Here is a 13,462-nt window from a genome sequence, read left to right as displayed (position 1 = left end):
AAAAAAGGCGAGAAAAGCAAATGTATCTCTGGCGTGTGGGTGTGTGGGTGCGCCGGGGGGGGGGGTGTGTGTCGTTTCTCGCAGCCCCCCCCCCCAAAATGTCGTGTCCCCCCCCCCCCCCCAGCTCCCACAGAGGGCTCGGACCAGGGGGTGTCTATCAAACGTGAGTCGTTTATTCTGGAACGCGACACGCGGGTCCTACAGCTCGTGGGGGGGGGACGGGGTGGGGGGGGGACATCAACAGGCAACGGCGAAGGAGGAGGAGGGGGGGGGAGGAGGAGGAGGGGGGGGGGGTGGTGTCCCCCCCGAGGCGGCTTCCCGCCCTCCGCCCCCCCCCCCCCCCCTTCCTCTTTTTTTAAACCTTATTAAAAATGAGATTGGTCCTAAAAATATAGAAAGAAATAAATTTAAATTCACAAAAAACCTGTACATTATCAAAAAAGTCACTAAAACGACACGGCTGGTTATAGAAAAGGCGGCCAGCGGGCTGGGGGGGGGGGGGGGGACGGGGGGGGGGGCCGCAGCCGCTGGGTGGGGGGGACACACGACACACACACGCTGCTCCCAGCGATGCCACAACCCCCCCACAGGGCTGGGGGGGGGGCGGGGGGGGGCAAAGAGAAATGCCCTCTCCCCCCCCCCCCCCCCCAAATCCGTGCCCTGGTGGGGGGGGGCTGCGGGCACCAGCCGTGGGGGGCGGGGATGGGGGGGGGTAGAGGGGTGTCAAAGGGGGTGGGGGGGTGCCGGGGGGGTGCCGGGGGGGTGGGGGTGGGGGGGAGAACTTCAACTGAATGAACACGAGACCGATACGGAGACTCCCGGAAACACTTTTCCCACGAAAAACAAGGAAAAAAAAAAAAAAAAAGCAAAAACAAACAAAAAAAAAACAAAACAAAAAAAAACCCGACCCAAAAAAGCTGCCGGTTCCCAAACGTGACTAAAAAACACCAAAAAAAGGGGGGGGGGGGGGGGGGGGGGGGGGAGGGGGGGGAACCCAAACCAAAACAAAAAAGTCCGTTACAGCGCAAAGTTCTTTAGATAAAATATAAATATTTATGCGTCATATAAAGTCAGTTCAAATAGACTTCGACTCCACCTCTGCGTCCAAAGCAAAAAAATAAAATAAAATAAAAAGTTATTCTGAGGTTTCGGTTTTTCTCTCTTTTTTTTCTTTTTTTTTTTTTTTTTTTTTTTTTTTTCTTCTGATAGAAAAAAGGCTACTTTGAGAGAGATGGGAAAAAGGGGAGGGGGGAGAGGGGGGGCGGTGGGGGGGCGCGGCCGGGGCCCCCCCTGCCCAGGTAGGTGAGTTGTTTTCAGTGCTCTGGGGGGCCGGGGGGGGGGGGGGGGGGGGAGAGGCGGGGGGGGGGGGGGGGGGAACGGGACGACGCGCCTGGGGTCGTCTTGTCCCCCCCCTCCCCCCCCCCGGCCCCTCCGGACCCCCAGAGCGAGTACCCGTAATATCCTGGCCGGGGGGGGGACACCTGGGGGCAAGATGGGGGGGGGGGACAGACACACACCCCCACACCCCAGCTCAGGCCCCCGCCAGCCATGGTGGGGGGGGCTCCCCACCCAGTGCAACCCCCCCCGCCCCGGCAGGGGAAGGGGAGGGGGGCAAACACCCGCCTGAGGCTTCAAGTCCATGTTGGGGGGGGGGGTGGCCCCCCCCCGGGGCCTGCAGTAGCGTCCCTGAGGGATCCCAGTGAGGTTGGGGGGGGGGGGGGGGGGCGGCCAGGACCCCGGCCCAGCCCCGGGGGTCCCCGTGCCGGGGGGGGGGGGGGCTCTTCCTGAGACATGGAGGCAGAGAAAACGGCTGCCGGGGGGGGGGGGGGGGGGAGCGCCCCCCCTCGCCCCCAAAGCCCTCCCCAGTTTGGTCCCTTGGAGCCGGGTGGGGAGGGACCGGCGCTCGCCCCGGCTGCGGGTTTTTGGGGGGCGGGGGGGGGGGGGGGCTGCACTGGGGAAAACACACCCCCCCCCCTTCCCCATAAAGTGTCTGCGCGGGCTGGGGGGGGCCCGGCCGGGTCTGGGGGGGGGGCTAAGTCCACTTTACTGGCCGTTAATGCATGGAGACGCCGCGCAGGAGCGCTCGGACACATTCACTACGAACTATTGCTATTATTAAATATTCCCGGGGGGGGGGGAGGATTCGCTTCCCTCCTTTGGGGGGGGGGGGGGGGAATGGGGTTGGGGGGGTGGGACGGGACACGGGGGAAGGTGGTGGTGGGGGTGGGGGTGGGGGGTTTGTTTCTGTCCTTAATTAGCAACCAAAATTTAAAAAGAACGAAAGAAAAGAAAAGAAAAGAAAAAAAAAAAAAAAAAAACACCTCTTTTTTTTTTTTTTTTTTTTTTTCTTTTTTTCTTTTTTTTCTCCTTTTTGGCTTACACAGTCTGTGAGAGTTTGTGGTGCTGGGGGGGGGGGTCGGGGGGGAGGGCGGTGGAGTTGTTGGTTTTTTTTTTTTTGGAGGGGGGGGGGGGGAGGTGTCCGGGCAGCGGGAAGGGGCGGCGGGTGCCCGTTCACGCCGGCCGGGGGGGGCGGGGGGGGGGGGTGTGTGGGGAAGCCCCCGCGCGGGATCAGCAGGCAGCGAGATCAGCTCCAGAGGAGTCAGTTCTTTTGGGGGGTGGGGGGCGCGGAGGGGGGGGGGGGGTGAAACGGGACGGGGACCCCAGCCCCAGGCGGGTGAGGAGGGTGGGTTGGGGGGGGGTGGTGGTGGTGGTGGGGGGGGGGGGGGGCACCGTCCCGCCCCCGCTCACGGGTTAGTAGCGTGTTTTCCCTGATAAAACTCTTCCCACCGGCTCTCGAAGAACTTGCGCATGGCGTGCCCGGCCTTGCCCACCTCCGAGTCGTCCTCGTTGAAGGTCTGGCAGTTGTCGAACACCAGCATGGCGTCGGCCGCGAACTCCTCCGAGCTCGAGTAACTGCGGGCAAAGAGGGCGCTCGGTCACCCCGGAGGGACCCCCCCCCCCCCTCCAAGGAGAGAGACACCCCCACACACCCCCCCCCCCCATCCCTGCCATCCGGACCCCCCCCCGGCTCACCCGCCCCGCAGCAGCCGCGTGCGCATGGTGGCGAAATCCATGGGGTTCTTGATGATCTTGCGGTAGCCGGGGACCAGGCGGGGGTTGACGGGCTCCAGGAAGGGCCAGGCGTCCTCGTGCGACTCCATCTCCATCAGGATGATCCTGGGGGACAGGACGGAACCGGGGTCAGGGGGGAGACCCTGGGGATGCGTCCCCCCCCCCCCCCCCCCCCCAGGCCCCACTCACTCGCAGAAGGTCAGGTCGCTGTTGTGTCCCCGCAGCATCGCGCCCCTCCGCTTGGCGGGGGACAGCCCCTCGCCCGCGTAACGGGGTACGGGCAGCCCCTCGCGGCGGCGCGAAGCCGGCCGGCGGCGCGGGCTCTCCTCCTCCTCCTCTTCCCGGAGCCTCCCCGCGAAGAGACGCCCCCTTTTCCGCTTCTTGCCCCGCCGGGGTGAGATGGGGTCCCGGTACTCCCCGGCCTGCGGGAAGGGGATGGGGGTCACCGCCGGGGTCACGGCTGGCCCCGGGGGGTGGGGGGCTGCCTCGCGACCTACCCGGGAGACGCAGACGGAGCAGAACCAGTCGCCCTCGGGCACCTCCGTCATCTTGGGCCGGTGGCAGTAGAGGTGGCAGCCGCGGTCGCAGCCGTCACACAGCAGCAGGTGCTCGTCGTCGTCCCCGCGTCGGCACACCAGGCAGGTCTGCGGGGAGGGGGGGCTCAGCCGCGCCGCCCACGGGGGTCCCCGTCACCCCAGGGTGCCCCCGGCCGGGCGGCTCTGTCCCTCCCTCCCTCCCTCCCGGCGCGGCGCGGGCTCTCACCACTCTGTTGACCGACTTCTCCCAGGCGATGGATTTCTCCAGCTGGTAGATGCAGAGGGAGACCTGGGCTGCGCTGCGGCACCGCTCCAGCGTCTGCCGCCACGTCCGGACCCGGGGCGTGATCTCGTAGGCTCTGCGGTGGGGAAGGAGATGCTCAGCCGGAGCCGCTGGTGTGCCGGCGGCGCGGGAGGTTGTCGGGGTGGGGCGGGGACGGACGGACGACGTGGGGCTCACATCTCGGTGGGGCCCAGGCTCAGCTCCTCGGGGCTGCTCAGCACGGCCTTCTCCACCACCACCTCGTGCAAGGGCCAGAGCGGTTCCTTCAGGTAGCGCCGCTCCACGTTCTGCTCCAGCGCCGCCAGCCGCAGCACCGCCAGGTCCAGCGGGTTGGTGCGCTCCCGGCACAGCGGCAGCCCGTCCCGTCGGCTCCGGACGGTGATGTCTTCCAGAGGTTCCACCTTGTGCTCGCAGTACCGCAGGTCCTCCCGCGTGGAGTCGGGGCTGGGGCACGTCCAGCCCTGCGGGAGAGACGGGCTCGGGGTGGGTGCACGGCCGAGGCCACCGCACCGCGGCACCCGGCGGAGGCCACCGCGGCGCACAGCCCGGCACCTACCCGAATCTGCAGGTCCGCCATCAGCACGCGTTGCTCCAGCTCCTCCACCCACTGCAGGACGGAGAGGTCGGTCTCGTAGGCTCTCTCCATCACCGACCATTGGGCCAGGGCTTCCTGAGACACGGCGGCGCCGGCCGCCTCGGGGCGCAGGTGGAAGATGGGGTCTGGGGGTGGAGGGTGGGCTCAGAGGCGGGGGACGGGGCGGCGACCCCCCCCGTGACCCCGGCCCCCGCGGGCAGCCCTTACCGGTGGTGGCGCGCAGGCAGACCTCCCGCAGGAACTCCTTGTGCTTGGTGAGGTGCTTGTGCAGCGCCTTCTCCCGGATGCCCCGCGGGTGCAGCGCTCGAGCCACCGCCTCCAGCTCCTCGGGGTCCTGCACCCACCACCAGCCTCTCTGCATCTCTGCAAGGCAGCACCGCGGCGGCTCAGCGCCCCGCCGGGGGCACCGCCGCCACCCCCTGCCCGGGGTCGGGGGGTGGGGGGTGTCCCGGGGCCGGGCTCTCACCAGGGGGAACAGGCTGCTCCGTCAGCTGGGTCAAGTACTTCTGTTCAATCTGCTTGAAGAATTTGGTAGGGGGTCGCCCTCGGCGCTTGGGCTGCCCCGGTAGGTCCTGGAGCTTCTCCGGGCTGCCCCGGTTCCTGGGGCAGGCGCCGTGGGCCCTGGCGCCGGCGTGCACCGGCGTGGAAGCGAGCAGGGGAGTGGCGGCATCGTCCGCGGGGAGGCCGTTCAGCTGGTGGGGATGGAGAACGTCAGAAGGGCCGGTCCCGCGCCCGATCCTTGGCCCCCCCCTTCCCCAGTCCCTGCAGCCGTGTCGCCTCTCACGGCTCGGCGCGGAGGGTCGGGGGCAGCAGGATGGAGCTCCTGGCGTGCAGCCACGAGGTCGGCATCCCCCCGGCCCCGGGGTGTCGCGGGCAGAGGGTCCTACCACGCTCCCCCCGACTGCCCCAGCATCCCCCCCCGGCATCGTGGTCCCCGCAGGCCGGGGGCAGCCCCCCTGCCCTGGCCGGACCCAAGCACGTACCTGCCTGGCCGAGCCCTTGGGCAGCTCGCCGCGGGGCTGGCTGTGGGGCTGCGCGGGGGTTCGCGGCGAGGGCTCAGCGGAGGAGGTAGCGAGGGGGGGCTCGGTCGTCGCAGGGTGTCCGGGGTAGCAGGTTGAACCAGGGGCCCTGCTTTTCCGCAGCCTCCGGGGCACTCTCCTCCTCCTCCTCCTCCTCCTCCTCTTCCTCCTCCGCGGGGTCTGACGGGGCCTCGAGCGGCGGGAGCCCCGTGTCCCCCTTGCCGGGGCTGCTGTCGGGGGTGAGGACGGAGTCCTTGAGCAGGGACGACTGCGTCTGGCTCAGCCAGGAGAGGAAGGCGGACTGGCTGAGGTCGTGCTGGCTCTGCCCCAGGGGCACCGGCTCCTCCAGGACCCCGTTGACGGGGGGGGGTCTGGGCCCGCAGTGCTGCGACAGCTCCTCTTTGCTTTTGCGGGGCCGGCCACGGGAGCGCGAGGCCGTACAGTTCGTCCGGCTGGGAACGGGCACCTCCACCGGTTCCTCTTTCACCGGGGAGACGCGGGGGGACGCCTTCTCCTCCGGGGGCTCCTGGGGCGCCGGCTCAGCCGCTGCCAGGGTGGGAAGAGAAGGAGGTGAGATTGCAGGGTCCTCTCCTGGCTGGGAGATCCCCCCCCCCCGGCTCCGGCCCCCGAGAGCCCCTTCCCCGGCTCACCCTCTGCGCCCTCCACGAAGATGCCGCCCAGGTGGGGCAGGACCCAGTATCGCCGCCGGTACCGGTCCTGGCCCAGAGAAGCCGCTCGTAGCGTCTGTGAGGAATGGAGCAGCTTCTTGCGGAAAAACATCTGCCTCTGCGGGGAGAGCGCGGGGTGGTGACGGGGTCCCGCAGCGGGGGGGAGCCCCGGCCCCCACCCCACCACCCTCCCCGCCGTCCAACTCACCTTGGCCAGCTTCTCGATCTGCCTCTCCAGCTCGGGGACGCTGGACGCAGACGTGTCGGCCTGGGGAAGGGACGGCAGCTGTCAGGGAAGCGCCGGTAGCAAAGAGACCCCCCCCCGAGGGCGGCGTCCCCACCTCTGCTCCCCCCCACCACCCCCGGGAGCTGCAGATCCGGCGGCCAACCCCACCTCCTCCTCCCTGCGGGATCTCCGTCCCCGGCTCTCCTCCTCCTCCTCCATCTCCAGGCCCGTCTCCTCCGTCAGGCGGGAGCTGCGCCGGCGCCGCCCGTCCTCCAGGCCAGTGATCTCCGACTCGGGACGGCCCGTCTTCTTGGCCAGGGCCACCTTCAACCTGCCGAGACACAGCAGAGGCGTCCGCTGCCTGCCCCACTGCCTGTCCTCCCCGGCTTGCCGAGGCACGCCGTTATGCCGCGGCGCCAGGAAAAGTCACCCCGAGACCACCCTGCCAGCCCCAGGGTGGAGAGGGGAAGGTGGCGGGACCCATCCGTGTCCGGCGGGGCGGCCCCCACCCACCTGCGCAGCCGGCCCTCGATGATCCACTTGTTCTTCCTGTAGTTGGACATGTTCTCCAGGGTTTTGTCGATCTCACTGCAAGAAGACGGGGATTCGGCTCCGCGCGCGGCTCTCCGGCAAGGAGAGGAGCCCGACGCCGCGCCCGCAGGCAGGAGGGGCTGGAACCAGAGGACACATTTGCCCCCCACCCGCGCTCACTTGATGATGAGGGCGCTGCTGTTGAGCTCGTTCACCAGGAAGGCCAGGATGGCGGCTTTCTTCTCCGGGGGCAGCGCCTGGAAGGGCTTGGTCCGCAGCCCGTCGCACAGGTCCTCGCCCGCCCCGTACGCCATCAGGAAGCAGCGCAGGATCTCGGAGACGGTGTCGCGGTTCAGGCTGATCTCCGACACTTTTTCCCCCAGGATCTTCAGGGACTGGGCAGAGCAGAGAGCGGAGGTTGGAGAGACCCCTCCCGCCCCACGGCGGGGTTGCCAGGAGGGGAAAAAACAAGCCAAGGAGGACACCAGAACCCTGCAGGTGGGAAAAGCAGGGCCAGGAACCCGAGCCCCAGCAGGAACAAGCCCGGGGGTGTCCCAGGCATGGCTCCAGGCCCCCGCAGGAGGACAGACAGCCCCCCCTCAAGGGCTGCCAGGGGCCGGGAGCCAGCTGAGCGGCGGGCGAGGGGGTGCAGCAAGAGCGGCACCCCCTAAATCTAGGCTCCCCCGCCCCGAGCCTGCAGCAGCTGGGGACCCGCGGGCACCGACAGCCCTGACGTGGCAGGGGAAGGGGCCAGGGAGCAGGGGCGGGGGCCGGGGGGGGGCTCACCTGGCAGTATGGCGGCAGCCCGGGGTCGTAGAGCGCCGCCTGCAGCAGCCGCACCAGCAGGTCCTGCACCTCGCCCGCGCTGTCGCCCACCCCCAGCAGCCCCTCCTGCAGCGCGCACAGGCTGGGCACGTCCTTGGCCGGGTCGAAGCCCAGGACTTTGCCGTAGCTCTGGAGGAACTCCACGACCGTCAGGCAGTTGGAGAAAGCTCGGCTGGGCAGGACGAGGCCCGGGATGCGGGAGAAGGCTGGCAGGGGCTGCAGGGAAGGAGAAGAGGGAATGAGGGCTGGCAAGGTACCGGGCGGGCTGCCGGCTCACCAGCTTGGCCCAGCCAAGCCCCAGCCAACCTGGTGGTCCCCCAGGCACATGTCCTCCGTGGGCTTCTTCATCTCCTCCAGGATGAGCTGCTGCCGCCGCCGCTCCTCCAGGCGCCGCTGGGCCAGCAGCCCCTTGTCCGTCTTCCGAGCCCCTTTGCCCTTCTTCTCCTTGGGCCGCGCTTTCTCCTTGCCCTTCTCCGGTTTGCCCTTCTTCTCCTTGGCCTGAGGAGAGACGCCGGGACGCGTGGGGAGAGCGGCTCCATCTCCTGCCACCTCCCCGGCCCCCTCGTACCCTGCAGACTCACCTTGGATTTCTTCTTGACCTCCTTCGCCCTGGGGGGCTTTGGCTTCCTGCTTCTGCTTGTTCTTGGCCTGGAAGGGACAAGACCAGCTCGGGGACCCGGTGGCCTTCCCGCACCAGGGAAGCCCCTGCCCGGACCCAGAGGAGCCCCAGGGCCACCCCGAGCCCCACGCAACCCCTTGTACCTTCCGCCTCATTTTCTTCTTGATTTTGCTCATTTTCAGCTTGTCCTCGTCGCTGAGCACCTCTGCGAGAGCAGAGAGGGAGGGTGGCGACTGACCAGCCGTCGGGGACCCACCAGAGCCAGGCTGCGAGGGGCTGCAGCACCCACCCGGAGCCGGCGGGGCTGGGGAGGGGGTACCTTGGGCTTCCAGCCTCTTCAGCAGCCGCGCGTCCGTCTTGCTCAGCAAGTCGACCATCTTGACTTTGGGAGGCCGGCCCCGGCCGCGCTTCGCAGCCGGTGGCTCCTTGGGCTTGGCCTTCTCGGCGTTGCGGGGTCGGCCGCGCTTGCCCGTGATGGCCTGGATGCGCGAGGGGATCTCCTCGGGGCTCAGCTTCACCCACTGCAGACCCTGCGGCACAAACCCGCGTCACCTCCCGCAGCACGGCCCCGGGGCTGGGGCGGGGGGGACACGGGGCAGCTCAGCTGCCCCCAGACCCACCTCCGGCGTGTCCCGCTCCTCATAGAAGTCTCCCACCGGCTGCGGTGGGCTGAAGCTGAAGTGCTCGCGCCGGACGTCCTGCACCACGTTCCTGCTCAGGTACTGGGGGGAGGAGGAGGAGGAGGAGGAAGGCCACGAGGGGGCTTAGCGATCTGGGCGCCGTAGCTCAGAGCAGCGTCCATCTGCTGCAGGTGGGGGCTCTGGCGGAGCCGGGGGGGGGCTGTGGCAGACCAGGACCCCGGGTCATCCCCCACCCCGCTCTCCCCGGGACCGTACCTTGATCACCTCCGGGAACTGCTTCATCCTCTTCCCGCAGGGCCCGTAGTACCAGGTCTCGCCCTGCCAGCGGTGGTTCCCCTTCTTGATCCGCACCTCCCGCCTCCACCTGGGCACAAGGAGCTTCAGCCCGGTGCCGCCGTGGGGCGGCCGCGGGGCAGGAGGGAGGGAGGGGGACAGGGACGGTGCCACGTACCCGTGCTGCAAGGGAAAGCGCACCTCCTCCTGCGTGGCGATGCGCCGCCGGGGCACGTCACCTGCGAGAGAGGGGGGACGGGACACTGGGCTCGGGGCGCGTTGGCTGCGGGGGGGGCACCCGGGGTTGGGGGTCGCTCTGGGCTTTACCTGCTGCCGAGGTGCTCAGCGGGGCGGCCTCTTCGCTCTCCCCTTCCGGCGCAGCCGAAATCTCCAGACAGCTGTCGGCGGCCTCTTCCTCCTCCTCCTCCTCCTCCTCCTCCTCCGCAGATGGGGCCGGGGACTCCGGCAACGGCGACCCCGACTCCTCCGGCCCCGCGTGGCCGCTGCCGTTCAGGTCAACGCTGCTGTCTGCGGAGCCAAGGTCAGGGACATCACGACCAAGCGCGGACGCCATCCTGTTCCGCCCGTGACACCAGACAGCCCCCGCTCCTCTGATGGCGGGGGGGAAACGTGGCTGCGCATCCCCTCCCCGAGCTGGCCAGGGGCACCCGCAGCGGGGAGGAAACCCCCCGGGGGGGCTCGCAGCCAGCCAGGGGCATGTGCCCGCACCGGGGCACTGCTCTCCCCGGTGCCGGCACACGTGGGGTCCCGGCTCTGCCTGGGCATAAAGGTGCTGCGGCAGCCGGGGAGGCAGAACAAGGCAGTGTGCCCCCCCCCCGCCCCCAGGAGCCACAGGGGCCAGCTGGTGTGGGGGGCGAGTGGCCAGCCTGGGGGGGCACTAACCCATCCCTGGTGCGGCACGTACCGTGCAGGGCCGGGGGGGAGCCGGGGCCGGCCGGCAGCAGGCTGAAGGGGCCGGCGGCGTGGAGGGGGGGGCTGGCGGCGCAGCGCAGGCCGGGCAGGTCGGGGGGGTCCTCCAGGGGGGCCGGGTCGCTCACCAGCTGCGAGTCGTCCATGGTGTAGAGGTCCCCGGTGCCGGGGTCTGTCGGTGGCGGGGAGTTGGGGGGAAGCAACAGGAACGGGGCTGGGGGTACGCAGACCCACATCTCTGCTCCCCGTGGGGGGGGGCGGCTGGGTCGTCCCCCCACGACCGAAAAGGCTCCGGCACAAGAGGGGTTAAGGGGTTTCGGCGCCCCCAGCCACGCCCCCTCCCTCTGGGAAGCGGAGGAGCCCAAAATGGCCGTGGCGGTGGCGGTGATGTTCACCAGCGCGGAAGTTCAGGCGCTGAGTAACCGCCTCGTCACGGAGCCGGGAAGGGAGGGAAGGCCGCCGGGAGCGCGGGGGAGGTTGGCGCGGGAGGGACGCCACGGGACCGGGACCGCCCCTGCCCGCAGCGCCTGCCCAGGGCCGCCGCCGGCCGCCACCGCCATCACCAACCACCGCCATCGCCATCGCTGCCACCACCGCCACCGCCCGCAGGGGACGGAGAGGGGCCTGGCACCGCTTCCCCGGGCGCGGGCAGCCGCCTGCCCTGCCCGCCATGGCCCCCATGCCCTCCCCCACCCCACACGCACACCCCCCAAGCCTAGAGGGCGGCAGCCCCCCTACCTCTGGACAGGGACTCAAAGGGCTCCAGAGGGTCTTCGCTGAGGATGTGGGCGTCCTCCAGCCGAGGGCCGATGGGCGACGCGTCCCCCAGGCAGCCGCTGCCGGCGCCGGGGGCCAGGACAGGCCCCTCCTGCCCGAGCGGCGCCGCGCCGGGGGCAGAGCCGTTGTAGCTGGCAGATCTTCAAGTCTAAAGGGAAGAACCGAGCCAAGGCAGACGCTGCGGCAGGGGGCCGGGATGGTGACAGAGCCCGGGGCCGGCCACCCCCGCCCCCGGGGTATCACCCGCCACGAGCTGCCGCCATTCCCCGCAGCGGGACGTTTGGCTGCCCGGCCTCCCCCCGGCACCCAGCCCTGCCGCGGCACCCAGCCACCCCGGGGGGACGCCGCTCTGCCGGCAGCGATGCCGCGGGCTTGCACCCGGCCTGGTTGAACAAGATCCCAGCACCGACTCCGAGCCGCGACATGCCAAACCCCAGCCGGGACATGGGTCGGAGGGGCCGAGCCTCCCCGGGGAGCGCGATGCCCAACTCCACCGTCCGTGGGGGCCGCCGCGGTGCCCCGGCCCCGAGCTCTGCCCACCCGCACCGGCAGCGCCGGACTCCTACCTGGCTGCGCCTCCTCCAGCTCCCTGCTGCCCACCAGCCCGCCCCCGTTCTCCGCGATGGCGGGGGGGATCTCTTTGGCTGCAGCGTCGGCATCTCCTTGGCCGGCGCCCGGCTCCTCCGGCGGGCCCGGCGGCAGCGAGAAGGGCTGGGTGTCAGAGGCCAGCATGGGGGAGGGCCTGGGAGGCCGTGTAGAAGCCGGCCGGCCCGTTCTGCATCAGCTCGAAGCTCTGGTCGTGGAAGGAGTCGTACAGCTCCTGCGAGTCGAAGTTCTGCCCCATGGGGCCGGGGGTGCCGTTGCCCCACAACTCCTGCCCGGCCCCCGCAGGTTAGTGCCGTGCCCTGGGGATGCCGGCCGGGATCCCCCAGCGACTCCGTTGAGCGGGAATTGTCCGAGGCTGGGGAGCGGGGGAGTGGCGGGGGCTGCCGTCCTTGAGGCCGCCGGCGGGCGGATACGGCGCGTAGTCCCAGAGGCAGTCGTAGGCGCGGAGGGGCGGCGTGCCGGCGGGCGGCGAGCTGGGGTGAAGGTCCCTGAAGTACTGGGGTGAGATACAGTAGAGAAGCCATTGACATTCATGCCCCCGTTCAGACCTGCGAGGGAGCCAGAGGAGAGACAGACGGGTCAGTGGCGCCGCAGGGACGTTTCCTCGACACCCTCCCTCGCGCGGACCTGCCCAGGCCCCACCAGCGGCGGATGAGAGGGTTTGAGGACAGACGGACGCCCCACCTCGGCAGCCATCGAGCCCCATGGCGTCCCCCTGCGCCCGGACAGAGCTGGGCAGTCGCACCCCGATACCCCCAGGGGCAGCTCCCCCAGCTCGGCAAAACCATCCCCGCCGTGGGGCCGAGAGCCGCAGGACGCCGGGGATTAGCCAAGCGCTTGGCAGGGCTGCGCGGCATCACCTGACCGGCCAAATCCACGCAGACACCCCGTTCCGCCACGGCCGCTTTTCTGGGCCGAGGCGACGGCGGGCACGCGACAGACCCTCGGCCACAGCCCCGTGTGCGGGGAGCTGCCGCCGGCCGCGGTCCCTCTCGTCCCCGCGGCCCCAGGATGGGCTGTGCCGGCCCGCGGGGACACTTACTTTTCCCTTGCGGGGGAAGCCGAGCGGGGAGCCGTGGGCGAAGGGGCTGTCCCCTGAGGCAGGCGTGGGTTTCGGTCCTGAGGCAGCGGGTGCGGAGGAAAGGCCAGTGAAGTTAAAATGGTTGTTTGTTTCCATTTCTGCAGAGGGGAGAAGAGGCAGCAGGGTCAACCGCCGGCGGGGACCGGGGCTGCCGACACGGCGAGTGCCCAAGGAAACGCCGGATCCCCAGCCCAGGGCAGGGCAAACTCCCGACCTGGAGCTCGACGGAAACATGGGGGGAGGCTTGGGAGGGTGAGGAGCGACAGCAAAAGCCCCCCCCCGGGACCGCGGTGCCCCTCGCCGGGCTTCCAAGGCAGCAGAGACGCCGCTGCCTCTGCCAGGAGCCGGCCCAGGCCCGGCAGCCCAGCGGGACGAGCCGCCACCTGCATAAGCAGAGCTCGTCACCGCGCTCCGGCGTCCCCGGGGGGGGGCCGTCACCGAGGAACCCCGCTTGCCGCCCACCCGCGCTTCTCCCGCATTGAAACTCCAGCCCTCGGCTCCCGGCGCCGCCATCCCAGGGCCCCGGCACAGGGCGAGACCGCGGGAGCTCCGGCAGGCTCCCGGCCAGCAGAGCCGCGGGGGACGTTTCCCAGCGAAGCACTGGCTCCCCCCGGAGCTGCTCCGTGACCCCCCGGGGCCCCAGCACATCCCAGCGCTCCCTGGGGAAGGCTGAGCCGCCGGCACAGGAACGCCTCCGCGGTGACAGCCGGCGTCCCCGCCACAACCCCCCCCAGCCCGAAGGGCCCTGAGCCCCGTCCCCCCCCCAGGTGCGGCTCCAGG

General features: G+C 69.9%; 1 protein-coding gene across 1 annotated transcript; it reads right to left on the bottom strand.

The window, feature by feature from the left end:
- Nucleotides 1-2,604: 2,604 nt before the first annotated feature.
- BAZ2A (bromodomain adjacent to zinc finger domain 2A) lies at nucleotides 2,605-13,339 on the bottom strand. The gene is given in 35 exon segments (XM_074565073.1): nucleotides 2,605-2,913; nucleotides 3,034-3,177; nucleotides 3,262-3,494; nucleotides 3,570-3,716; nucleotides 3,835-3,967; nucleotides 4,069-4,352; nucleotides 4,448-4,611; nucleotides 4,694-4,849; nucleotides 4,953-5,178; nucleotides 5,470-5,565; nucleotides 5,567-6,051; nucleotides 6,156-6,291; nucleotides 6,382-6,441; nucleotides 6,568-6,730; nucleotides 6,913-6,987; nucleotides 7,111-7,325; nucleotides 7,717-7,971; nucleotides 8,062-8,253; nucleotides 8,337-8,369; nucleotides 8,371-8,403; nucleotides 8,518-8,579; nucleotides 8,694-8,904; nucleotides 8,995-9,096; nucleotides 9,271-9,379; nucleotides 9,467-9,527; nucleotides 9,616-9,816; nucleotides 10,214-10,390; nucleotides 10,957-11,128; nucleotides 11,130-11,143; nucleotides 11,562-11,733; nucleotides 11,735-11,880; nucleotides 11,883-11,976; nucleotides 11,978-12,075; nucleotides 12,078-12,149; nucleotides 12,640-13,339. Coding segments are annotated over 35 exon segments (5,781 nt in total). The 5' UTR covers nucleotides 13,331-13,339; the 3' UTR covers nucleotides 2,605-2,744.
- Nucleotides 13,340-13,462: the final 123 nt, after the last annotated feature.

This window comes from Larus michahellis, chromosome 22, assembly GCF_964199755.1.
Source record: "Larus michahellis chromosome 22, bLarMic1.1, whole genome shotgun sequence".
Classification (NCBI taxonomy): Eukaryota; Metazoa; Chordata; class Aves; order Charadriiformes; family Laridae; genus Larus; species Larus michahellis.
The sequence above is the reverse complement of the archived record's forward strand: the minus strand, read 5'-3'. Positions and strand labels throughout refer to the sequence as shown.